This window comes from Podarcis gaigeae, assembly GCF_964106915.1.
Source record: "Podarcis gaigeae genome assembly, chromosome: 8".
Lineage (NCBI taxonomy): Eukaryota > Metazoa > Chordata > Lepidosauria > Squamata > Lacertidae > Podarcis > Podarcis gaigeae.
In genome coordinates this window covers 41,406,096-41,432,550 of record NC_139684.1, presented here as the reverse complement: position 1 = coordinate 41,432,550, position 26,455 = coordinate 41,406,096, and the positions used below count along the sequence as shown (strand labels likewise).

The 26,455-nt window shown below is 47.0% G+C and overlaps 1 protein-coding gene and 1 long non-coding RNA gene across 6 annotated transcripts in view; one reads left to right on the top strand and one right to left on the bottom strand.

The window, feature by feature from the left end:
• The window catches only part of ZFPM1 (zinc finger protein, FOG family member 1), a 108,632-nt gene continuing 82,177 nt past the window's right edge, over positions 1–26,455 (top strand). For 3 of the 5 annotated variants that reach the window (XM_083754511.1, XM_083754508.1, XM_083754507.1), the window contains exon 1: positions 1–430. In XM_083754511.1, the coding sequence (XP_083610637.1) occupies positions 391–430 (40 nt within the window). In that variant the 5' untranslated portion in view covers positions 1–390. Of the gene's footprint in view, positions 431–3,127; positions 3,147–22,518; positions 22,538–26,455 lie in introns of those variants that run through there. The other 2 variants (XM_083754510.1, XM_083754509.1) reach the window with 2 other exon arrangements.
• LOC310851948 lies at positions 5,530–21,900 on the bottom strand. Its single transcript, XR_014567926.1, has 2 exons — positions 21,666–21,900; positions 5,530–9,021 (listed from the first exon to the last, which is right to left on the bottom strand). It is a non-coding gene; the product is annotated as an uncharacterized lncRNA (long non-coding RNA).

Here is a 26,455-nt window from a genome sequence, read left to right as displayed (position 1 = left end):
TTCAGGTTCCATTGAGAAAAAAACAGACACGCGCGCAGAAGCCCCCGTAGAAATCTTGCAGAACGGGAGCCGGGAGGAGGAAGAAAGAGAACGAGAAAGCGGCGCTGCGGGAAGGAAGCCGGAGCCCGCCGAGTGCCGGATCGTCAACGGGGGACGCCGTCGCTGGCGGCGGCGGGAAGCGCCAGAAGACGACGCGGAGGAGAGCGACGGAGGCGCCACCGCCGGGCGAGCAGCCCTTCTCCTCCTCCCGGCCAGCTCGCCCTGCTTGCCCGCCGCCCAGCCCTGGGAGCGCCGGGTGGGCATGAGAGCCGCGAGCCGGCCGCCCCCCGCCAACCTGCCTCTGCAGCCGCCGCCGCCGCCAGAGGAAGACGAAGCTGCCGCCGCCCCGCGATGTCCAGGAGGAAGCAGAGCAAGCCCCGGCAGATCAAACGTGAGCAGCGCCGCCTCCCCGACAACTTTGCTGTCCGCCCGCTCCCCTCCCCCGTACACCCCGTTCTTGGCCGCTTCCCGCCCGGGCTCGGAGTAACGTCCCCCCCCCCCATCCCGCTAATTTCTTCGTTATTTGCTTTTCTGTGCCCTGTCCCCCCCCCCCACCCCCTATGGCCAATGCATCTAAAGTTAGTGGTCGCGGTTCCCCCCGCGCCTTCCCAATTTCCAGATGTACTCAGAGTTGGTGCTTGGAGACTTCTTCCTCTCCCCACACCCGCCAAACTCCGGAGGTTTTCTCCCTCCACCCTTCTTGTATATTTCTGACTGGGAAATACTCCTGCCTTGCGGCGCGCTTAGACACCCCCCCCCCGCCGCCGCCGCCGCCGCCGCCGCCGCCAATTATCCTGGAGTGACAAGGCGTGTGTCTGTGGGGCGGGGGGCTTTCTGTCCCCGACCCTTTCGACGTGGGGCTAATTGCCAGGGACCGTCCTCTTTTCTCCACTTCCACGCTTCCACCACTTTGATCTTTACCTTTTCCCGAAGGCTTCGGGTCAGTTTCACGTCCCACTTCCATGCAACTCCTGGATCGGGTCCTCCCCGCTCCATCCCCCTCCCAATAGTCTTCCTTGCTGGTTTAGGTTTTAGGTCAATCCTAAGCGTCTCCGGGCGGGAGGGGGGATTGCACGATCCCATTCTAGTCCCTCCCCCGCTGCTCAACCGCCTGCCTTTTACTTGACCCTCGTGGGAACGAACTTGGCAGTCTGCGGGGGGGGGGGGATGAGGCGTCATTTTGACAGCTGCCCTGTAGATGGAGGCGGCGGCGGCGGCGGCGGCGTTGTCGCTCCTTGTTTGTCCCCGGATAAGAGGAATTGCTACCACCCCACCCTCGCCAGCAATGCTTCTTATTTACACAATGACCATTCTTGGAAGCTCCCCCAGCGCCTCCTCAGAAAGCGGCAGCCTGCAAGCCAGACGACCCGGTGAGGGTCTCTCTCGGGCTCCGTGGCGGCAGAAGTCCCCCCTTTTGGGGGGTTGGCGGCGCGATGTCCTTTGCCCCCCGATCTTCCTGCTCCATCCCCGCCCCCTCCTCTCCTCCTTCCCTGGTGCGATCGCCAGGCTGATAGAGCCGCCCCTGATGCGAGCCGAGATAAAGGCTTTAAAATATTCCTTTCTGCTAGTCCCGTCCTGATAAGATCGCCCTGTCGGGATGGGCTGAAATTGCGATCTTATCTCGCGCTTGACTCACTCCCATCTCCTCTTGCATTAGGAAGCCTCATCTTGAGGGACTTTTGCAAATGTTGGCGGTGCGTGTTTTTAAAGGGGAGGGGGCTTGGGAGAGGGTCTTCCTTAGGAAATTTCTTGGAGGGGGGAGAAAGTTGAGGGGCTCAGACCCTGGTTAGGTTTTGACTATCTGTGCCTGGGACATTTGGTGCCTTAAAAACACCTGCCTCTGAGTGTCTGCAGAGTGCGTTCTGGTACTCATCATTTATATCCTGATGAGCTTGTTGTCCCTGGAGGAGGAATAACAGAAAAAGGAAGTGAGAAGATTATATCTAGGTGAACTAGGTGGGTGTAGACTTGTGAGTTTCACAGCACTCTTCATCAAGGAAAATGCTTTCGCATGTGCATCATTGAGGCATTGAGATTTGTATTTGTGGCCTTTGGAGGTGTGGACAGTTGAAGTGTGTGCTGTGAAAGTGATGCTCATTGAAGGAGGACCCTCTGATAGTGTCCGATACAGAGAATTGTGTTGCTGGAAATCACTGGAAGTGAGGCCCCCGTGAGAATGTATCCACATGCAAGGTACAGGAGCAAGCTCACTGCTGATAATGGGTTCCCAACCAGGTGAAGAGTTATGTGAAAGTTGGAAGCTTGCATAGGCCATGCTTGGACCAATCGTGGACCTTTTCCCTATTTTACATCTCCTACTTGGTCATTTCTTAGTAACTATTACTGCATCTGGAGAAAAGGAAATAGTTTTGGTTTCACTTGACTATTTTTTTTAAAAAAATAAAGTTTTTTTTAAGGTACATGTTACAAAGTCCCAACTCTCCCCCACTTTTCTTTTTTCTTTTTTGCAGTTGTTATATATTGGAAATTAATAAAACTGCATTTTTTAAAAGGTACATTTTAATACTCTGCTAGGTTTTGGGAAGGGTCATCAAACCATAGAGATGTAGAGAGCTAGAAGGGACCCCTCAAAGGTCATCTGGTCCAAACAGTCCCAACACATACTGTCCCCCATCCAGTTTGAAACCATGCTGGACCCTGCTTAGTTTTGCAAATGTGCCAGGAATTTTTATTGCTGAACCACCAGGGGGTGCTTGCAAGGTTCCAGGTCCAATTCCTGGCACCCCCTGCCTGAAACCCTGGCTGCTGCCAGTCAGAGTAGGCAGTACTGAGTGAATTGGACCAATGTTCTGCTTTTGGATGAAGCGCCTTCCTATGCTCCATTCCCACAAGTTCTCTTTATGGTTCTTTCTCCTCCTTGCTCTTGTGCTGCTGGCTATCTTGCCCTCCCTGATGCTTCCAATCCACATATCCATAACCTAATTAAGTTTTGGCAATCCTTGATGATTTCCATATCTGGGAACATCAATGTTAGGCACCACCCTCTCTACAAGTTTAACTCTCCTGGGCATTCATATTGGTGTCTCTGGATCAAAGAGTCCTCTTGAGGTTCTCAAAATGATCAGTCAAAGGTGGTCTGGATTCAGGTCAGCCATCTAGGAAAGTGATTGTTTGTTTTGGGGGGGCATGGGGGATTTTAATATCAACTACTGGAACATTCCCACTGGCAGGTTTGACTGCTTTTTTTCTGCTCCCTTCCTTCCTGGACAGATCTTAGCCGCTGATAAGGCAGAGAGAGAGAGATGTGTGTGTGGATAGGGAAGCAGGGCCCCATGTGATAATATTGCTTTATCTTCCCCTGGAAATAATTGCTATACTAAGCTGCATCTACCTGTTTGCCTGCCTGAGGTGATTCCTTTTACTGATAAGAACAAAGCAAACTTTTTTTTTAGGGTGATAGTTACCCCTGCACACACCCCTGCAATTTCCATTAATTTTTCTGAATATTCAACTTCTTCCTTGCCTCACAACAACTTTTTTTGCTTTAGCCACTCCCCTTGTTTGTGGGGGCGGGACTTTCATGCCATCAGCTGCTTCATTATATTGGATGTCTTCTATTTGGGGGGGGGGGAGCCATAGCTCAATGGGAGAGCATCTGCTTTGCACGCAGAAAGTCCCAGGTTCTCTCCTCTTCCAGCATCTCCAGGTATAGGGATGAGAGAGACTAGTGCCTGAAAGCCTGGAGAGCTGCTGGCAGTCAGTGTAGACTGTATTGAGCTTGGTGAGGCAACACTTTCCTATACAATAATAAGTTTGCAACAATCTGAGATCCTGCTGGGTTGAAAAATGGGTACTAAACCACTTATACAAGGGGAATTGGCTCTATTTGACAGGTTTCCACCCATCACAGTGGAAAACCAATGTGAGGAATTTCCCGTGTTCAATATGAGCTTAACTCGCCCCCCCCCCCATGCCTCCCTTGCCTCAGTTCTTTAATTTCCCCAGGTTTCAGTCCAGGAACATATGAAACAATAATGAGTGCTTTTGCATGCATGCAGAGCGCATCTTTCCCTTGAAATATTTGGGATTAGGCATATGAGCTCCTAGTTAGAAGGAATGGGTTGCAGGTGGGATTATATCTGGAACGCTTGAAGAGAATGGGAGGGAGGCTAAGCCCCAGGGGTTTCTGCGATGATGTTTTTGGCATTCAGCTGTGCTGTGCGAAATGCTCCCAGATTCCCTCAAATGATCCCGTGACGTGCGTAATCTGTACACGAAGAGTGAAGTTCACAAGGGGGTTGGGGGGCTGGTCACGTTCGTCCATTTCTTTTTGTGTAACTGGAGGATTTGTGGGTCTGTGTGAATTATCCGGTGTTGGGTGCGAACCTTTAAAAGAAGAAGAAGAAGGGAAACTTCTTCATGACAGGCAGGCTGGGGGGCTGCAAGGAAGGCCAAGCGCTGCTTCACTTGTGGGCTTAGGAGAGGCGCAAAGTGATCTGCCTGCTTCTTTTCTTTGGCCGAGAAAGTGGCGCCATCCAGGACTGCAGGCCTCTTAGCCGCCCCCTGGCACATGCCTAGCAGAGATCCTGTGGCTTCCATCTTCCGGAAGATGCCGTCTGTTTGGGTGGTGTGTCTTCCTCTCTCCCCCCCCCCCCTTTTCTCCTTTCAACTTTCCACCCTGTTTTGTCTTGCCAGGAGTTGTTAGGTCTTTCTGAGCTGCTGTTGTGCATTAATTTCCAGCTCCTTTCTTGTCACCCCCGTGCGCTGTTCTCCGCTTAATAAGGAGCCAAAGGTGATCCGAAGATGGATTGGGATGTTTGCAGGGATGGGCAGCTCTGTGAATACATTAAGCTGACTTGCACTTGAAAGCTCCAGGCTGCTGCTGCGGCTCCTCCTCCGGTTTCTTCAGAGATGTGAAGGGATGATAAAGTGGAGGATGTTGATGGGAGGCCAGATAGAGATGGCCAGAACTGATGAAGGGGTTGGAGATGGCAGATAGGCACCCTTTATTGTCCCCACCCCACCCTCCATTGGCATGAAAATGGCAGTCAGCAAGAACACAGGGCAGTGAAATACGTGGGCGTTTAGAAAAATTGTTCTTTTTGTTACTTTGCTTTCTCTCAAGGGGGAGAAAAGTATGCATGAGTTAAGGCTCTTGTAACTGAGCTGCAGACCTTTTTTTTCCTTTTTCTTTAAGTAGATGTCAGATCATCTCTGCCTTCCTGATTCATATCTGCTGACTTGAGTTTGCTTCACTGCTTCTTGGCTCCATTTCTATTCTCAATCTCCCCCCCTCCCCCCAATGCCTGATGTGAAATGCAGATAAATTTGAAAGGAGGGGGAGGAAGCCTGGGAGATTGACAGAAAGTGATTAGATGAAGATGAGACCCTGGATTATATTTAACCAGCTAGTTGGTGTAAGTTATTATTATTATTACTATGATAATGAATTGCTTCTCAGGCCACAGATATGCTGCCGTTTGTTTGCATTTTTTAAATAGGAAAATACTATACTAGTGGTTCCCAAACATTGCACATTTATTCAAAATTCAGTTATAAAACTATGTGGTTTAATTAATTCAACCAAATTTATGAACTTGGTCCAGTGATGCCAGATTTCAAATTCTGATAGTCGTTTACACCTCCAGCACCCCCCTCCAAGCACCCACCTGCCTCTTAGTGCCCCCTATGTAATTTCAGTGCCCCGGGGGGCTGGTACCACTCACTTTTGGCTTTGCCACAGGCGATACTTTGCCTGCAGGTCATCTCGAGTAGGACCGGGAGCGAACCCCGCCTGAAGTCCTGGGGAGCCACTCCTAGTCAACGTGCCATGGGGAAGTCAAACATTTAAAGCACACAATTCGTTCCAAAACTCCTGGGAATTGTAGTTTACCCGTCAGAGCTACAGTTCCCAGCATCTTAACAAACTGAAGTTCCTAGGATTCTTGGGGGTGGGCAGAAGTCGTGTGTAGGATGTACTTTCAGTGTATGGTGTGGATCTGCCCCTATAGACGGCCCAGTGGTCTGACTCATTCTAAGGCACCTTCCTAGGAAGATGTCAGTCAATCAACCTGGTGGGCTTGTATGTGCAAAGAGTCAGTTCTCCTTCTGTCCCATCCTGCGGAGGATGTGTGCTCCTTCTGAAGCGCCACAGCAGTTTCTAGCCGTGACTGTTCACTACAGAGATGACTAAGAAAGTTGTCCCTTACCACTGGCGGTGTGAAAGTCACTCCGATTTCCACTCGAGTTTAACCACATCTGTCGTTTATGGTTTGTTTACTTTGGGGCCACCCCTCAGCCGAGGTGCTTGTGAAGTGAGGGCAGTGCACAATAAAAATGATAATACAATAAGAAGTAAAAGTGCAACCTGAGACCCTTCTCAGCCTTGGAACCAGAGCATTTTCTTTCTTATAGCTCTCAAGAAGAGGAGCCTTCCTGGACCAGACCAAAGGCTTGTGTAGTGTAGCCTCCCATTTCCCAGGAGTAGGCAAGGTGATGTTCCCAAACAGGTGCCAAGAAGCCCTGTTCCTCCTCAGCAAGAAGCATTGAAAAGCGTACTGACTCTGATCTTGGAGGTAGAGTATAGCCTTTGTGGCTGCAAGCCATCAGTAGCCTTACACTTCCCAAATCTGTCCCAACCCTGTCTTAAATTGTTGGCCATTGCTGCATTTCATAGTTGTGAATTACAATGACGTGCTGTCTAAAGGAACTCTTCCCTTTGTCTGCTCCACATCGCCCACCGCCCAGCGTCAAATCCAAACAGCGGTAAAAGGTTGGCAGAGCAGTTTGAAAGCCAGTTTATGTTATGTGCTGGCCTAAGAAAAACTACTTTGGAGAGAAAATTGTATCACGGCTGATGCCAGGCAGACCCTCTACCCTTATACTGCTCCTTTAGCTCACTGTGGCCTAGTAGGGTTGGGGAAGCTTTGACCCTCCAGCGTCAGCTGGATTCCATCTTCCTTCAGCACCAGGCAGCATGGACAGTGGTAAGGGATGATGGGAATTGTAGTCCAGTGACATCTGGAAGGCTGTAGGTTACCCAGCCCATGCTGCACTGGCTGGCAGAAGACCGATTATGCCCCTGCTGGAAGTCGCAAGTGGGCAGGGTGCTGCTCAAGTCCAACTTGCAGGCTTCCCACAGGCATGTGATTGACCCCCTCTGAGAACAGGATGCTGGACGGGTCACTGGCCTGATCCAGCAAGCTCATCTTCTGTTCTTAAGGAACTTCTAGCTAGTATTTGCTGAATCTCAAGAGGTACTATTCCGCCCCTTGTTTTCCTCTGTAAAATATTTAATAAGCTATTGTTCCGTTATTGAAATGTTGCAGTCTGATGAGCAGAATCCTTTTGGGAGAGATGTCATGGCTTTTGAGAGACAAGTTCCTCCAGCTGAGGGCTGGGAGGCTTGGCTGCTGCAATAATTAGGACTTGGTAGATCCCATTTCCTGGACCCTTTTTATTTTTTAATGCCATTTTTCTGCCACAAAGGCCTTTTGAATAGTTCACTGTCTAAAGTTTAAATGTTTGTGAAGGGTTTATTTAGAGCTCTTGCTTTGTATGCAGAAAGGCTCAGTGTCCAACACCAGGCATCTCTGGTGAAAGAGGATTCTTGTGGCAGACTCCCTACTAAAAAGGCCCAGACTGTGGCAAAGGATAATGTCACTGTGGCGGCAGCAGCTTTTCAGACATGCTTTTGTACATCATGTGTACATATGGTGATACACTTCCTGAATTATCCTGGGTTCATAGCACTTAGGACAGCCTCACCCAGCTTAGTGCCCTCCAGACCTTTTGGAAAGTTTGGGCTTTCAACTGGCATTTGGTTGGCCACTGTGAGAACAGGGCGATTGATGGATTAGGTGGGTCTTGGGTCTGATCCAGCAGGGCTCCTGTTATGTTCTTACGACCACAACTTCCATCATCCCTGACTATTGGCCATGCAGGCTGGGGTGGATTTAGGCTGTTAAATGTGAAGATGCAGGGCCTTCCACTTGGCCCAGAGCAAACTAGAGAAGATCAAAAGGAGCACCTGGGGGTAGTTAACAGCCTCATTCCAGACCAGCTTCTCACCTGTTTTCAGTGACAAGCCTTGTGTGTGTGGCACATGGCAATGCCCAGGTTGAGAGGCACCCAAAGCATGATAGACTGTACCTTTGTCAAAAAGGAAGTCCTCCATCGTACAGTGCATAATTAACCTGATAGGTTAGATACATCAAGGTGGCCTTAAAAGGGATTGGACAAATTCGTGGAGGAGGAAAGGGGCTGTTGATGGCTACTAGTCATGGCAGTATGGAACCTCCAGGTGCAAAGGTAGTCTATTTCTAAATACTAGCTGTGACCAGACATTTGTAACTCAGTAGCAGAGCATCTCCATTGCATCAGATGGTCCCTGGTTCATTCCCTAGCATGTTTAGGAAGGGAGTGTAGTGCCCCCCAAATGAAGTCCTGAAGAGCTTCTACCACTGTAGGTGATACTGTGCTTGACGGACCAATAGCCTGATTTGGTAGAAGGCAGCTGTCTTGTGATCCTAGCTGCCGGAAAGGCTCTTCCTGTCATGCCCTGCTTCTCCGATTCCTGGAGGCTTCTGGTTGGCTCCTGTAGAAGCATCATGCTGGATTTGATGCACTGTCAGATGGATCTAGCAGGGCTCTTCCTTATTTCCTCCTTCTTCAGAATACGGCTGAGTCTCTAAAAGCCAGAGTATGGTGTGAAGGTGCATGAGGCCACCACCTTGCTTAAACCTAGCACATCTGGATCAGTGTTAGGGTGGGTGACTGCTAAAGAACCAGATGTATGCCACCACGATGGGAGGAAGTGAAAAGCCAGGCTGCATCCCGGAGCACTCTTCTCACACGGCAACGTGGTTCTTTGAGAGTGTGCATCCCGGTCGCACATCCCTGCCACATATCTAGGTCAACCAACCTGTATAGCATTTGCATCACTCTCCTGTCTGTCTGGATGTTGGGTTCATCTGTCCTCATCTTATGCCGACTTTGGGCGGTCCATTTCCAGAGCCAAACCTGATGATGAGAGTAAAGGAGAAAATAGAGCTAAGTGTCAGGTGTCATCAGCATACTAGCCCCCTGAATTACCTTGCGCAGCCGCCGCAGCAGCAGCATGTGGCTGTTGAAACGCATGGGAGACAGGATGTGAGTCTTCAAAACTCTGTAGGACAGTTCACCCCAGGAACAGGGGAAGTTTCCCAGTATTGCCGCCTTCCGAGGTAGGAGCAGAACCCTGGCCAAGCATAGGCTCCCATCCTGTCCTAAACTGCGGAAGGATACTATGGCTGTTGGTTATTAAAAAGCCACCAAAAGACCCAGGAGAATCAATACTGCCACAGTGTTTCTCCTGGTCGAGGTAATCTACCAAAGCAAGATGGGCAGTTAGTGCTCCATAGCCTGATGGAAATAGACCCAGGTAAACAGTTTCCTCCCAAAGTGCTTGAAGGTAACATCCTAAGAGCTGGTCTGCTGGGGCCCCGTCTAGTCCAGCATCTCTTGCTGACAGTGGCCAACTTGATGCTGAAATGGGAAGTCCAATTGTGATTTCCTGCAAACTGGTATTCAGAAGCATTTCGAATCCTCTTTTAAGGCTATCTAAGTTGGTGGCCACCACTATGTCCCATGGCAGCCAATTCCATATTTTAACAAAGTGATGGGTGAAGTCCTCTTTGTCTGTCTTGAGTCTCCCACTACCCAACTTTATTGGCTCTGGTATTATTATGAGAGAGGGAGGAAAACTTGTCTCTGCTGGATCCACTTCTTTAAAAACACAAAGCGCGTAATTTTACAGAACTCTATTTGCCTTCTCCCCTTTTACTTGCACCCCCCCCTTCCCCAAACAACAAAGTTGTGGTGCCTTTCCAACCGCTTTGGCCACGAATGAAGCCCGTAAAACACAAGGCAACTTTGACCCCAGCTAGCTGCTGGATGCTCTCCCCCCCCTGCCCCGGTTCAGCCAGCGGTGGCAAGCGCCCTGTGGAGGTTTGGCACGTAATTGCTTTCACTATTAAGGGTTTTCAGAGAGCAGCCTTAAGCGCAGCGTCTCTCTCTCTCTTTCATTCCTCTTCCTTTTTGGCTGGAGCGTAGATGCTGCGTTGAGTTAAGGCAGTAAAAGCTTGATTGTAACTGGGAGCTGATGGTGACTCCGATAAGGGGATCAGAACATCCAGCTATCAGGCCATGCCGGGGCTTTAATTTTTAAACCCACTTTTCTGTGTTCTCCTGGGCTTTTGCCCTGGCAATCGGCTAGCTAGTTGTTGTTTTTTTAGTCGTCCCCCCCCCCCCGCCAAGGTTGCTGCAAGTCAATCAGATAAGTGCAACCGTAACTATAAAGACTATTTTAATACCTTCGTCCATCCTTCATTTTTGTTTTCTGCTCCTCCCATCAGGTTTTTCTTTTCTTTTATGACAAACCTACATAGCAACCTCAAGGTGCACCCTGGCACCAGTTGTTTTGTTTCTCTCTCTCTCCTTCTCTTTTGTTCTGCTGTTTGATAGTTGTGGACAGCTGATAATAAAATAAAAAAGAGAGAAGAAGTCAGGGAGCTGATCCCTAGCCGAGATAGCTGGTTACATTTATTAACTTCAAACACGGGAGTGTGGGCACACACAGAAAATGATCAAACCTCTTGGCAGCTGTGTATATGCGTTTCTGCAAGCAGTTACAGTCCTGGGCTCTTTAGATTGAGGGGAATGATAAAAGTCTGCAGATTGATCTGGTTGCGATTGGGTGGTTGTGCACATTTAATGTTTTTTAAACAAAAACAAAAACACGCACGCGCGCACACATGCACCTCTCCAAACAAAGCAAAACTCTCTTGTGGGAGCACGGAGGCAGAAATTGTCTGTAAAGTTTTGCAGGAGCATTTCTCGCCTCCCCACCCCGTTCCCCGAAACCCTCCCCCCTTTCCGTTTTTTGCTTTCTGCTGAAGCAGATCTGAGCTGCTGATAAGCAAGGGACTCGATCTCTCCTCTGATAAAGATTGCCAAGTAAGATAAAGGTTTCCTTATCTCTACCAAACAGACGGCAGCAGGATTCGCCTACTACAATAACAGACCCTGGAAAGGGGAGGCAGGAGGGCTCCAACGATTTGTTCCATTGCAAATGTGATTAATGCAGGCATTTTAATTATCTGATTGAGATGGGGAGGGGAGAGAGGTTGGGCCCTTCCCCACACTCTTGCTGTAGTGCGCGCATATACCGGTATATATATATATATATATATATATATATATATATATATATATATGTAATATAATGTGTCCTTTTTCTTTTCTTTTTAGACTTGATTTCTCTTCTGGGTCTGTTTATCAGCCCCAGATGTTGCTTCGTTCGAAGAAAGCTTTTAGATCCTTATCTTCCATTTTGCTAAGTGTAGCAAATATGTCTTTTTAATAAACTTGAAAGGCGAGTCTTAAATGCTTGTGGATAGTCCCTGAGCTGTGGTGCGGTGGTGTCGCTTAGCTGGCAGTGAGGTGACTCCTGTCCTGGGTCTGACCTCTGCTGCAATGCTTTAGACTGAGTGGCTCTCGCCTATGGGTTGAGCTTAATCTCTTGCACCCTTACTTGGCTGTCTTGCTGGTAAAGGGAAGTCGGGCAAGTCAGCTTCAAGGAACCTTGGCCAGTTTAGGAGATGGAATATCCCAGATTCTACCACCTCCCAAACACAAACACACCACATGGTGTAGGATGCTTGTTGAAACTATTTGCATAGTTCCTCCCGCCCGCCCCGCCCCCCCCCAATTAACAGACTCTTAAAGCAAACATACTTTTTGGAGGGCACTGCTCTTGCTGAGTGTGGAGCGTTTAAGGACATGGGAAGCTGCGACGTTTTATTTATTTATATGTTATTTATTAAATTTCTGCTTCAAGGATCACGGGGTGCTTTACAACACAAAAATACATAGCATAGTAACAAACAAAAACAATACCCCCCACCCCCCGCAGTATAAAAAGGCGCAGATAGTTTAATTAGCCAAAGGCCTAGGAAAAGAGGAATGTTTTTGCCTGGTGCCTAAAGATATGCAATGAAGGCGCCTGGCAAGCTTCCCTGGGGAGAGCATTCCACAAGCTGGGAGCCACAGCAGAAAAGGCCCGTTCTTGTGTTGCTGCCCTCCGCACCTCTTGCCAAATTCTGCACCTGCTGAAGTTTCCAAAACTGTCTTCAGAGGCAGCCCCATGTATAACACATTGCAGTCATCTAACCTTGAGGCTGATGGAGCATAGACAACAGAAGATAGGCTGTCCCTGTCCAGATAGGGGCACAGCTGGGCGACTGGCACCGAACTATGGAGCCCCTCCCACATGCCCAAAGGGGGTCTATGCAGCTGCCTTTTACTGGATCCGACCCTTGGTCTTCCTAGTGGCTGGCAGAGGCTCTCCGGACTTTCCTGATCCTTTTTACTTGGAGATATCTGAGACTGAAATTGGGACTGCCTGCCTGCTGAGCATGTACACAGTCACTGAGCTGAATCTCATATGGGCCCTGCCAGCTCCTGAATGTCTTGTTGGTATGAATGTAACTACTTATTTATTTGATTCCTATTTGATTTATTCTGTCCTGTGTATATATATGTCTACTACAACATTAAGCCCTATTTGACTTCAGTGGAGCTGTTGGGCAGCAGTCTTACTGATTAGAACATTGTTCATTGATTTAAAAAGATCCTGCCAAGGTGTGTGTGTGCACATGTATAATTTTTAATGAAAATAGTTTTTTCAAGCTGCAGGCAGGAAGCACCCTCATTCCAATAGGCATTCCAAATTTCCCTTCTGTTTTCAAGATGATGCTTGCTATGAAGCATTAGTGCATGGTCTAAAAACAAAGGGTGGTTTGTGTGTTAGAAGAATTGTTTTATGTTGGTGCACATTTGATAAACCATTTGACTAAATACCAGCTAGCATTCCTTTGTTAAGGTGACAGCACTAATTAAGAGGGAGGTCCTGAGATTTTGGGGTAGGGGAGGAGCAAGCCTTGCTGTAGTTGAGGAAACATCCCACTTCTGGCAGATATTGGGGGAGGAATTTGGTTCAGTTTGTATTTAAAGGCGAACCAACATAATTCACACTTTCCGAAACAACCTGTGAATAGAGATGCGGCCCTCCTTTGAAATTCATACTCCTACAAATTTTGTAGCAGATCTCCAGCCAAGAAATACATACGGAAATGCACACACTGTGATAAAGTGTGCATTAAAAATGCACATATTGGTGAAAATCACACACCAAAATGCAATCCTTTTGGTGAAATTAGGAACATTTGCATATAAAAAGTGCATGTTAGGAGAAATTCACACCAAAATGCAAATGAAATACCATGAGGACTTACTGGTAAACAAATCTAAAATTGATGGAGAAGACTGAAAAAATGAGAAAGAAAACCAAAAGAAGCCAAAATTGAAACTCTGGCCCAACTCTACCAGTGGGGCCATCCAGAATTTGTTGGACTGTGATTCCCAGCTTCCCTGATCACAGGACATGCTGGTTCTGGGGGCTGCTGGGAGGTGCAGTCCAACAGCACCCAAGGGGCCATGGGTTCTCAGTCAAAGTGTCAGGTGGCACAACGGGTCAGTGTTTCTGGCTGCCCACCCAGGGAGAATTGTGGGCAAGATTCCTGCTCTCCAGCGGGTTGCAGTAGCAGACCCTCAGGGTCCCTCCCAGCTGTATAATTCTATCTATGACTTCTATGACAGGTTTCAGCCGAAGAAAATGGGGAAAGGGCTGGTTCTTGCAGCAATTTTTGCTTAGCTTTGTGGTGCATGGGGGGGAGGGGGACCCAAAATACGTTGTGTTTTCAGTTCTTACGGTTACTAGAGCTTTCCTTCTCTCCCCACCCAGCTCACCAGTTCCAGTCTGGCATTTGTTGTGTTGATGCAAATCTGATGTAAGTCTTTGCTTTTGGTAAAAGTGTCAGCTCCTGCCATAGACAGACCTCACGGTCCTGTTTGCTCAGAGGGAGTTTGTGCATTTGTTTGAGGCTGCAGTGACCGGGAATGGGAAGTTTGGAGGAATAAATTAGGAATCAGTTTGAGAGCGTGCTGCTTTCCCCAGATGCTTCGTCCTTCAAGGCCTGACCCTTAATTTCAGAAGTATGAGAGTGGCTTTAGCTGCTGGCCTCATGGTGAAGGTGGGACACTTGGTGAGCCCACATGCCTCCTGAAGTTTAGCCGACTCTGAACAGGGATCAACAGTTTAGTGTGGCCGGCCGTGCCCTGTGGAACTCCTTGCTAGTAGAAGTTCAGCAGGAGTCATCCCTGTTGTCCGTTCGATGTCTTCTAAGCACTGTATCATTCAGACGGGCCATTCAAACCTGAGATTATTTGCCAACTAGCTTTATGGATGTCTTTGACCCTTTAAATGGTTTTAACTGTGGGGTGGTGGTTGTTTTAGATTGTATACATCCTTGAAATATTTTACGTGAAAGTGTGGCTTATAAATCTGTAAATAAATAAATGCACACTGTGCATGCATGGAACACCCTTCTTTAATACTACTGCATGATTTCTGAATTCACCTCTGCTGTTACTCTCACACTCAGTTTGGGGCTACCTTTTGAATCCTCCTTGTGGTCCTAAAGACCAGTTCACCTTCAAAATGGCTTTGCCTGGGATTTACCGTATTTTTCGCTCTATAGGATGCACCCGACCATAGGACACACCTTGTTTTAGAGGGGGAGAACAAGAAAAAAAAATTCTCCCCCTCTCTGTGCAGCCCCCCTTCAGTGAAGCGGCAGGAGAAATGGAGCCCCTTCCATTTCTCCTCCCGCTTAGCTGAAGGGGCACTGCGCCTTAGCTGAAGGGGCACCTACCCTTCCACAAAAGGAACCCAAAGCCTCCGGAGCGCAGCAGGAGGTCCCACTGCGCTCCAGAGGCTTCAGGTTCCTTTTGCTGAAGCCAGGAGAGTCCTGTTCTCGAGGCTTCAGGCGGCTGTCTTTGAAGCCTGGAGAGCGAGAGGGTTCAGTGCGCACCAACCCCTCTCGCTCTCCAGGCTTCAGCAAAAGCAACGTGAAGCCTCCGGAGCGAGGCAGGAGCACTCCCACTGCGCTTCGGAGGCTTTGTGTTGCTAACACTGAAGCCAAGAAGCCTGCATTCGCTACATAAGACGCACACACATTTCCCCTTAATTTTTGAAGGGGAAAATGTGTGTCTTATAGAGCGAAAAATACGGTATGCTGGCAATGTTTCTGAGTTCCTTGGTCATGAATGCCATAGCTCTAGAGAAAGTAAGCAGGGTGGTGTTTTTCTTCACCCACTCTTTAAAGGCTGCAGTAGCCAGTCTGGCATCTATTTTTAGCTTTAAATCCCCCCTTTGCTCCACGCTTGCTACCTGTCACAGGCAGTTTGAGCATTTTCATAGTGTGATTGTGCATGTCCCCCCAGTGGCCTATGGCTTGGCTTGGAACTTTTTATTTGCTTAGGTTAGTTACCTTTCACAACAATGTGAACTTTTAGACTTTCAAGTCGCTGCATGATACTAGTCCTCAAAAAAGGAAAAAAGGAAGGAGGGAGGGAGGGAAGAAAGGAAGCTACTTTTTCTCAACTAGGGGAGAGGAGGGCCGTAACTCAGTGGTTAGAGTTCTGCGCTCAGATGGACCCAACAGTCTGAGTTGGTACAAGGCAGCTTCTGATGCTTCCATTTCTTCTTTTTCTTTGTGAGCATGGAGTCAAAGGGAGGCTGTGGGCATCCTCTATTGCTGCATAATCTGGCTTTGGCAATGCTTGCCTGGTAGCAGAACCCGTTCTGCAGAATTCCAAGCACATGCCCACTGGCAGCTTCTCGGCGCATAAGAGCATTGCAGGGATGGCTCCAAAGTTAATGCTGCTGGTTCCTGATTTGGCTACAACAATACTGATAGGTACAGTTTCCTGGATATCTTTCCTGGGGGGCCAGAAAGATGCATGCTTGAGCTTCCATTTTTAAACATGTGGGAGGGTCTATTTTATATTTTTAAGGATGTACAGAATCCTGGCTGTGCCCTCATTTTTTTTGCATTGTCAGCAGGAGGAGACCCCTGTCTGGCATCTTTTTTTTTTGCCCATTCCTAATTTTCCTCCGCTGCCACCCCCCCAAGATCTTGGCAAGATTATTTCTCTCCCATCTCTTGTTAGCACATATTGCATATTTCCAAGCAGTAGGGATAGGAGAACAGCTTGGGGGTGGGTGGAAGGTAACTTGCTGTTTTAAGTAGGAAAAAAGATTCTCTTTCCTAAACTCAGGGATGATGGTTTAGTGTAATCTGCTTTGGATAATTTGGTATGAGCCCTCCCCTCCCTTCTCAAAATGTATGAATTCTGTAGGTCATTAAGCAGCTACTCTTCCATTCATTTGCTCCTAATAAGCAGGGATGCTATTATGGTGTGGCCCAGGAGTACCCTCCCTCTTTTCTTCTTATTTTTTTTTAATCTCATTTTACTTTTCTGAGCGGGCAACTTTACTTCTGCCAGTCAGCCGAAACTTGAATCGGCACATATAAATTAGCATGTGCTAATTTTGTGGCTACGTACAAAGTGTTTCAAGGCTCTAGCAAGGCCCTTGCTAATAAATGAAGTGTGAGTGATTCACTAGCCACAGCTGTCCAGCTGTTCACTCAGAAACAGTCATTGGTCCTTTTAAAAACACATTTTTTTTTTTTAAAGCCAGATTCTACACCCTGCCTATTGGGAATCCTGCTCAAATCTGCCTCCCTCTCTCCTCCAGCTTCTAAATTTTTGCTTGATAGCATCAAAATGCTTTCAAGTTTACATACTGCTATAGCGCCCAGTAAATTGCTTTTAAATATGAAATTGGGGGTATTGGGGCAGTGCAGCCTCTGCCAGGTGATAATTTATGCCCTTACTAGTGTGTCCAGAGACTACAATCCACAGTACAAAATCTGGTTGCCCCAGAAACTGTACAAAGAAGCGTCAACTCTCTCTCTTGTTTGGTAAGAGAGCACAGCCTTCCTTTCTCTGAGTCAGCGGCCACCTAGGGAGTAAAAGATTCCTTCAAGGCATATTGCAAGCTGTCCAGGTGAGATGCAAAGGACTTGGGAAACAGCAAGGAGGGAGAAGTTCTGATGGTGCAGAGATGGCAATTAGATTCTTAACTTGCCTTTTCCAGAGGGGAGGTTTAGGGTGTTGATAGTTTGATCCTCCTCAGTGCATTGGTGATAAAGAGGACCAGTTATTTATACTGGTGGGGTTTCTGGGGAAGTCAGCCTGGTTTTTGGAAGCCCCCAAAAGCTGCGTGGTACTGTGTTTCTCTACTTGGCACTGTAACTTGACCAGATTCTAAGAATTGCATGGATGGGTCCAGCGGGCCAATGTTGCAACAAGAGCCTTGTGTAATGTACTGCGGCCTCCAACTTGGTTTGTTGATATTTGGGTTCATGAATGGACCTTTTGTATCAGTTTTCTTTTCCAGAGCGTGAGCATGAGCTTCTGTTGGAAGCTATGCGCTCAAAAGGTTCCAGTTAATCATGCTCGACAGCCGTTTTGCAATGTTAAAACCAGACATTGTATCCACAAGTGTTTCTTAATTGGGGCTGATTTTGACAATCAGTAGTAGCAGGTAAAACCCTTCTGTGTTCTACTCATGATAGACCCCAGCAGCATTAATGGGCTGGGCTAAGTGGGCCTAAGTTAGTCCTGCCTATTAATGCCAGTGGGTCTACACTGAGTAAAACTTATCTGGATGCCACCCAATTACATGTGCATTAAAGCAGACGTCAGCATTCCAAGGGAAGCCTGCCAGGGAAATTTCACATTGTAGATTAACCTGCAGATTTTGTAATGGAGATTGATCACATCTCTGATCTGTGGGAGTCAATTTTAGGATTACAGCATTATGCTACAAGCAAAGTGTTCCAGGTAGTTCACACGGCGTGCTGCAAAGTTCAGGACAGCACCACATTTAACTTAATCCCAGACTGTTGCAGGGTTGCACGCTAGTTTCTCAAAACTGGCATCTGATCACTCAAGCCAAAAACTATATTCCAGTAACATTATCAGGGCAGGTATTAAGCTACATCTTAGCAGCATCTGATCATCCTACTGTATGTGTGTGATTTTTGACATTAATTCTGTATAATCTTAAGTCCTGTCTTTAAGGATAACATTAACTTTTTCCTTCCTGGGTGGAAATGAGAAAATGAAGCCAAGGTGTGGGGTAGAATAAATCTCTGTATTGGAATGAAGTGGAGAACTTGTGAAGGGTGAAACTGGATATAAAATAGGAGGGGGTTCTCTCTCTCTCTCTCTCTCTCTCTCTCTCTCTCTCTCTCTGTGTGTGTGTGTGTGTGTGTGTGTGTGTGTACAGTTTCAAAGCTCCCAGTCTTTTATTATGTGATCCGTTGCTTTTAAAAATGCATCCGTTTGTTTTTAACGACTGGTTTTCTAGGCTAGTTCACCTAGGTCAGGGGTCACCAACTCTTCTGGAAAAGTGGACAGATTTTGAAATTTGAGAGAGTGCTGGAAGTGCCAGTCATGGAAAAGCTGCTGGGAGGGGCACCAGAAGGGCCAGCCCAAAGCATTTAGCCACCGAAGGCAAACCACAAAATGGCACACACACACCCCAGATACACCTGCCTGCCTGCCAGGGAAGAAGGAGTGAGTGACCATCTACATCAGGAACAGGGGTGAATAAAGACCTTCATTGGAAATCGGTGGGTGGGTAATCGTTTCAACCTTAACCGATGGTTGAAGTGGGAATCAAAGACTGTCGGAGGGTGGGGGAAAGGCCCACCCCCTCTGAATCACAGTGCAGAGCCCAGGAGACCCCAGAGGGCAGCCCCTGCCATTTCCTCTCTGGAGGTGGCAGCACATTTTGCCAATTACATTTTGCACCAAGTGAAGATTCCTGGGCACCTGGATGGTGCCTGACATCTCCACCATCTGTAGGTGCATGCCTGCAGTTTATTGGATCTGGACTGTTTTCACACACTAATACCGCCCTATCCTGTAGAATTCCATAAGTTATATTTTATCTGTACAATTGAAATGAATTTCCAGAACCCAAGTGCTTTTTTCTGTGCAGGAGTGGTGAATAACATTATAGTTAATTGTTGTAGCTTGTCTTCACTTACCCCACCTCCCCACTACTGCCCTGCTCACAGTTGTGAAGAACATGCTTGCGTTATGAATGCTCCGTGTCACCATTAAGAGAAAGAGATAGGGCAATATATATGTATGGACTGTCCCTGGATCAAGTGACTTTTCTTCAAGTTCTCGAGGTTGTCATCTGAACTAGCCAGATATTTAACCGATAGTCAATCACAGTCATTCAAAAAACAATACTTTAGAGCTGTCTTGCCCACAAATGGCTCCTAGACATTCCGTTTTGGCAGCTGTAACCTTGGTTTAAGGAGCTACTTGGCATCTAGCTTCTACACCTGAGTTTCTAATATTGGGTGGGGGGAGAGCAGCAGCTCCTCCTATTCACCAAGAGGCTGCCGTAGAACTGGCATGAGGGGCTGCCAAGGAGGTGGCATATCTGGCCCCCAAGGAGCCCACCACAGCTGTTGCTGCCACCATAGAAGTAGCAGTGGACAATGCGTTCCTTGGAGGCTGGACTTGCTGCCCTTATTGATCCAGCCACCGGAGGCAGTCACCTCACCTTGTCTCATAGGTAGGCTGGCCCTGGGCACCAGGTTGGCTAAGGCTAATGCAGATCATATTGAACTCAGTGAGCCCAAAGCTACCCTGAGTGAGATGGTCTAATGGAGGGACGTCTTTTGGGGAAGGTTGCTTCCTATGTCCCTTTAGCACTTACTGTATATATAAATGTCTAATTTTTAGCCTTTATGACACATTTTATGGACTGTTTAGTTTTTGGGCCATTTGGTGTAGCCTCACAGTGGCTGCTGCTTTTATTATTGTTGATCTACGATTACATTGGGACGCTTGCTTTTATTTGTCATTAGCTGGCATGTTTCAATGCATTAATGTGCTTTAATATATTTAAATGATTGCTAGTTTGTTTTATGGCGACTTTAAAATGTCATAATGTCCGCACGTTACGTGAGTTAATGCTGAATTGTCATGTTAGGCCTTGAAATGATTTAGTGCTTGATTGTTATTGTAATGAAGTATTGGTTTATTAATTTTGTTTCGCTGTGAACTGCTTTGAGAATATTTATATGGAAAAGTGGCATTCAAATTTAAATTGATAAATAACTTGAGGAGGGCAGGATCTTCTCGACGGCCATGTGGCCTAATTTGATCCCATAGGAACCATGCCAAAGCATTCCCATTCACATCCAGCCAATGGAAATAAATTCTCAGAGCCATGTGTTGATTATCATAGCTGAGAGCCAGTCAATAACTTCTTATTTTCTGATTGGTTTGTTTTGAAGGTTTTTTTATGAAGGACTTTTTTTGCCCTGCCCCACCTGCCAAATCCCTTAGGTCCCTCCTATGGGCACCTTTTAAAAGCTCCTCTATATCCACGTTGCCCTCTTCCCTTTTCATTTGTGGAATCTCAGCTAAAGCATCCATGGCAGATGGCCATCCAACCTCTGTTTAAAAAACCTCCAAGGAAGGAGAGTCCACCACCTCTTGTGGGACTCTGTGCCACTGCTGAACAGCTCTTACCTGCAGAAAGTTTTCCCCACTGTTTAGTCGGAATCTCCTTTCTTGCAACTTGAAGCCCTTGGTTTGAGTCCTACCCTCCAGAGTAGGAGAAACCAAGCATGCCCCCTCCTCTATGTAACAGCCCTGAAGATATTTGAAGATGGCTATCATATCTCCTCCTCTCAGTCTCTTCTCCAGACTAAACATCCTCAGCTCCTTCAAGCGCTCCTCATAAAGTTTAGTTTCCAGACCCTTGATCATCTTGGTTGCCCTCCTCTGCACACATTCCACCTTGTCAACCTCCTTCTTCAATTGTGGTGCCCAGAACTGGACACAGTATTCCAGGTGCAGTCTGACCAAGGCAGAATAGAGTGGTGCTATTGCTTCCCTTGATCTGGACACTATACTTCTGTTGATGCAGCCTAGAATAGCATTAGCTTTTTTTTGCTGCTGCATCAAACTGTTGACATGTTAAGCTTGTGGTCCGCCAAGACCCCTAGATCCTTTTCACAGGTACTGCTAGTAAGCCAGGTGTCCCCCATCCTATATTTGTGTTTGTGGTTCTTCCTGCCTAAGTGCAGAACCTTACATTTGTCCCTATTGAAATTCATTTTGTTAGCTTGCGCTCAGTTCTTCAGTTTGCCATTTTGAATTCTGATTCTGTCTTCTGTGGCATTAGCTCCCCCTCCCAGTTTAGTGTCCTTTGCAAATTTGATGAGCATCCCTTCAATTCCTTCATCCAAGTAATTTATAAAGACATTAAACAACAACAGGCCCAGGACAGATCCCTGTGGCACCCCACTTACCACTTTTTTCCAGGATAACAAGGAACCATTAATGAGTACTCTTTGGGTTTGGTCAGTCAGTCAGCTACAAATCCACCTAACAGTTGCCTCGTTCAACCCACATTTTACCAGCTTCTTTGCGAGAATATCCCTGATCCAGTTTGTAATTCCATCAAAAAAAGAGAAAAGAAATCAGATTGGTCTGGCATGACTTATTTCTGAGAAACCTGTGCGGGGTCTTATCACAGCATCCTTTTCTAAATGCTCACAGACCAACTGTTGAATTATCTGTTCTAGGACCTTCCCTGGTATCGATGTCAAGCTCACCTGTCGGTAGTTACCTGGGTCTTGCCCATCTGCCTTTTCTTTACTAAAGCCCTTCAGCCTTGGAAAGCCTTCCAGGTTTCCTTGGACAGCATCCTTCAAAAGCCTTCCCTCTGCACACTTGAGGGTGTGGGACATGTGGGAATGCCAACTTTTGCCTTTTATCAGGGGATGGCTTTTCTGGGCAGAACAGAACGAATTCTGCCTGAGTACTGCTATCCTCAACTCTTGCTGTGCTGCCTTTCTAAGGAAGGAGTAACTGCCTTTGACTTGTTTCGGCCAAAGAAGATTCCTCATTGTTCTATAGCAATGTTTTGCTGTTGTTTTTTGAAAGGATGAAACACTGACAGGAATGTAACTGTTGACCTTGGGCTGGAATAGGGTTAAGGAATGAGTGCTTCTGAGTCATTTCAGATAAGGGCCTTCCACTGCCTTCCCCCCCTCCTCTCCTCCAAAATATCTGTTATCTCTTCTCTTCTCACATCAACATGCTTTGGTGACATCTCTCATTTGCCAGCAGAGAAAGGAAATGCTTTTTTCTCTAATTCGTTAATCTCCTGTTTTTATAATCTCTCTGAATATTGCCCTGTCTCTCGGTTGTTATGAATGCAAACACATTTACTCTCCCCACACAACTCGCCAAGTCTGAAAATTAACTCTTAATTCACACAAGCATCTACAGCTGTCACTTGATGACTGGCGGCTCAATGTGTGAACAGGCTCTGCTGAGAAGCCCTGTGGTATGTGAAAGTTCTGTCTGTCCAGAGCAGGAGTTGTTATTCTGTGGCCCTCCGGAAGCTTCCGGACTCCTCTGACCATTGGCCTTGCTGACTGAGGTTGATTGCTGGAGTCCAACAACATCTGTAGTGCCGCAGGTTAGTTAACCCTGGAGTTAACCCTTGAGCTAAAGTGGAAATATACAACATGCCAACTGGGCAACCGATTTTGTGTTCTGTCAGTGGTAGCCCATTTGTATGGTGCAGTTGTCCCTTGATGTTGCAGTCAACACACGGTTGGCATATGTGTAATATGCAAATTATTAGAATAAGTGATTCCAAGCTTCATGAGAAATGGTTTCAAGTACTTAGGAACTAGCCCTTCAGGAACTGAGCTAAGTATTTAAATTTGTGCTTGCTGATGTCAGACTTTTATGAAATGCCCACCCCCAGCAAAACACGAACAAAAGAACTGCAGCTTTTAACTCGTTATATGGACTGCTTAAAAAACACACACACAACTTCTTTATTGCTGAAAAAGACATCCCTGGTTAACACTTTTTTAAGAACTATTTTTAACCTTGGACTTGCTGCCCACTGACTTCTGTCTTTGTATCTTGGAAGAGACCTTCTTCCTCTACTCTCTCTCACCAGGTGGGAAGCCTCTTCTGAAATGGCACCTGTTGAAACATTTACCATCTGCATGTACGAAGAAATGAAGTGTGTTTTTCTCTCTTGGTTTAGTTGCATGCAGACTTCTGCAGAATCAATTGATTAATTAACCAATTAAACTAATTTGATAATAAAATAAGATATCTTTCAATCCGGACGTAATGCCCCGTCCCCCGCAAATGAAGAAGAGGAGGAAGAGTAAATCTTGTGGTGCCTCAAAGGCTTATAACGTGTTGTGGCATAAGCTTTTGTGGACTGGAGCCCAGATCGCTCTGCATGATGGCAGCCTTTGGACTTGTATGGAAATAGAATATACTAACTTGGCTAAAGGGTTCAGTTGTGTTTCTTAGCCTGGCATTGCTGCAAACTGGCAAATACCGAAAGAGCAATTTGAAGGGTGACAGATGTACATCCAGTTGGCATCCCAGTTGTTGCTAGAGTCCAGTTTCATTCAGCCCCAGGAGCATGTCAGGAATTATCTAAGTGCACCTGTCGTGTGAGAGCCAGGGTGGTGAGAATGTTGGACTGGGTCATGGGAGGCTTGGCCATGGAGCTCACTGGGTGACCTTAGGCCAGTCACTGCCTCTCAACCTAATCTACCACACAGGGTTGTTGTGGGGATTCATTGAGGAGGAGAACCATGTTTCCTGTCTTCAGCTCCTTGGAGGAAAGGGTGGGATATAAATACAATAAATAATAATCTCTCCCTGCACTAGACCCCGCTCCTGTGTGTCATGCAATAGCCAATGAACTCCAAGTCACAGGAGTAGCTCAGTGGTACAACTACTATTTTATGTGTGGAAGGTCTCAGATTCAACCCCTGACATCTCTTGGGTCATAGGGCTGAGAAAAAATGGAGACATGAAAAGCCATTGTGTAAATCAAGCATAGGGAACCTGTGGCCCTCCAGTTGTCGTTGGACTACCACCATCCCTAGCCTTGGTGTCTGGGGCAGACTGGAGTTTGAGTCCAATGATCTCCAGAAGGCCACTGGTGGACCAATGGTGTAGTCCATTTTAATGTAGCTTCCTGCAGAAGCTGCAGCTCACATGTAGACTAGCCAGAGGGAGGTCTGCATAGCCAGACTAGCCAAGGGGGAAATGGCTGGTTCTCTTCTTCCTCCCCCAGCCCCTCAGTATTTCCCTGATTTGGCCAACAAGGAGACAGGTTACAGTCTGTCTGACTTCCCAAGAGCCTGGTGTTCCAAATCACAGTTCTCAGCTTAGGGGCTTGAGTGAGTTTGGGGGGAAATACAGTCTTGGCAGGTAGTTCCAGTTGTACATCCCTTGTGATCCGGGGATAGTATTTGTCTGTCTTTCCCTCCAATTTCTTTGGCTTCTTTCCTGCTCACCCCAAGTTCCTGTCCTTTCCCGTGGTGCCAAAAGGAACACTTTCTTAGTGGCCAAAAGGGCGTGTTGAGTCTGCATGTGTGTGTTAAATTGGCAGCAACTCTTCTAACTGACCATCTTTGGTAACAGGCAAGGTAAATAAGTTTCTTAAAACTGATATCGCTGGCTGTTGTGCCACGTATTAGCTTTTCCTGTGATCGTTAAATTTATCCGCTGATTTGCATGATGTTTGCTGTCTTTTTCCCTTCCCCCCCATGTTCTTCAGTATGGGCAAAACGGCTTCTCTGACTTCAGTGGCAATAACTTTATCCCATGCCCTCATCTGATCACACTTTTAGCGACTTGACAGGTGGCTTTTTTGACTCACACATTTCTTTGCAAGGGTGGCAGATTCAAATGGGATTGTCCAGATGCCCTGGTCACTATATAGGAGGGGTACGGAATCTCAGGTCTGGCTTGGGTGGGGAGCACATGTGGCCCTCCAGGCCTTTCTATCTGGCCCTAGAACTTAATTCATAGTAGCAATGAATGGATGCCAGTTGAATGCACTGAAACTGCCATGCCTGCCTAATTGCAAAATTTTTAGCTTTGTTTAGTGGAATCATAGAATTGTAGGTTTGGGACAGACCAATGCAGGAATCACAGCTAAATACAATACTAATTACAGCTAAATGCAATACTAAATACAAGCATAATAAGCATGCTAAATTAGATCACTATCTAGAGCATCAGAAAAGTTTCTGATGGAAATTACTCCAATTTTCCAATTCAAGGAAAATCTTCTGATTCAAAATATCCCTGAAATCCCACATCACTGAGCATAACAACTGTGTTAGTTTTCAAGGAGACACAAGACTCTGTAGTTGTGTTTGTATGCTTTGCTATTTGCTTGTCTTTTCATTTGAACTCTCTAATGTTATTTTTAGAAACTGTTTAAATTGTCATTGCAAACTGCCTTGAGAACTCACCTGGTTAAAAGGCACCCCGGTGGCGTCAGGCGCTGTACATCACGATGATTTGATAACAGCACCAGTTTGAAGAACTTTGCAGCTGATGCTTTGTTGGGATTGTGGGAACACACAGAGAGAAGGGCTGCAGCTCAGGGGCAGAGCATCTGCTTTGCATGCAGAATGTCCCAGGTTCAATCCCTGCCATCTTCAGGTAGGACTGGGAATGTCCCCTGTTTGAAACCCCAGAGTGCCACTGCCAGTCAGTGTAGACAGTATTGAGACAGATGGACTCAGTGGTTTGACTTATACAAAGTAGCTTCCCAGCTTGGTATAAAGTTGCTCCACCCACTTTTGCATCCGGCCACGCCCATTTTTGCATTTGACATGCAGCCCCTGGAACGTCGTCCACAAGAGAATATGGCCCTCGGATTGCAAGGTTCCCCACCTTGCACCTTTCAGGAACGGGGGACATATAAGTAGACATGCATACGTTTTCTCTGCCAACAAGTGGGGTGTTTGAACAGAAGAGACCAAAGCTGCTGGGGTCTTCAGCATCGGGTGTGTGTGTGTGTGTGTGTGTGTGTGTGTGTGTGTGTGTAGTGACTGACAATCCCCAGATGGCTCTCTGCTTCCACAGGAGTCAGAGTGGGTTGCTGTTTCCCCCTCTGTTGAGGGGCTCCTGTCGCAACTCTGCCATGGATGATGGCTCCTTTTGTCAATGCTGTCAACAGAGGACAAAATGAGTGGGCCCCAGAGACAGCACATTCCCCCCCTCCCCAATCTCTTATCCTGGAAGTCTGCAAAGGCTGAGATGTGTCATTTTGGCCTGGAGGGGAAGGGAGGGTCTTTTGTGGGGAGCAAAAAAGAATAATTCTCCAGGTGTCTCTGCAGAGTTGCTGCAAGAAATTCTTAGTGTTCAAATCTGCATTTGTTGCACTGTTTGGTAAGATTCTTCTCCTCCTGATGATGATGATAAAGTCCATTAATGACCTTTTGGAGTTCATTGCTTTCACATCCAATGTTTTTTTAAAGAACTGTAACTGTGTTGCACAGCTGCTCCTGTGTTTGGCACAGCCACCAAATGTGTAGAGCAGGATCTATTCAAG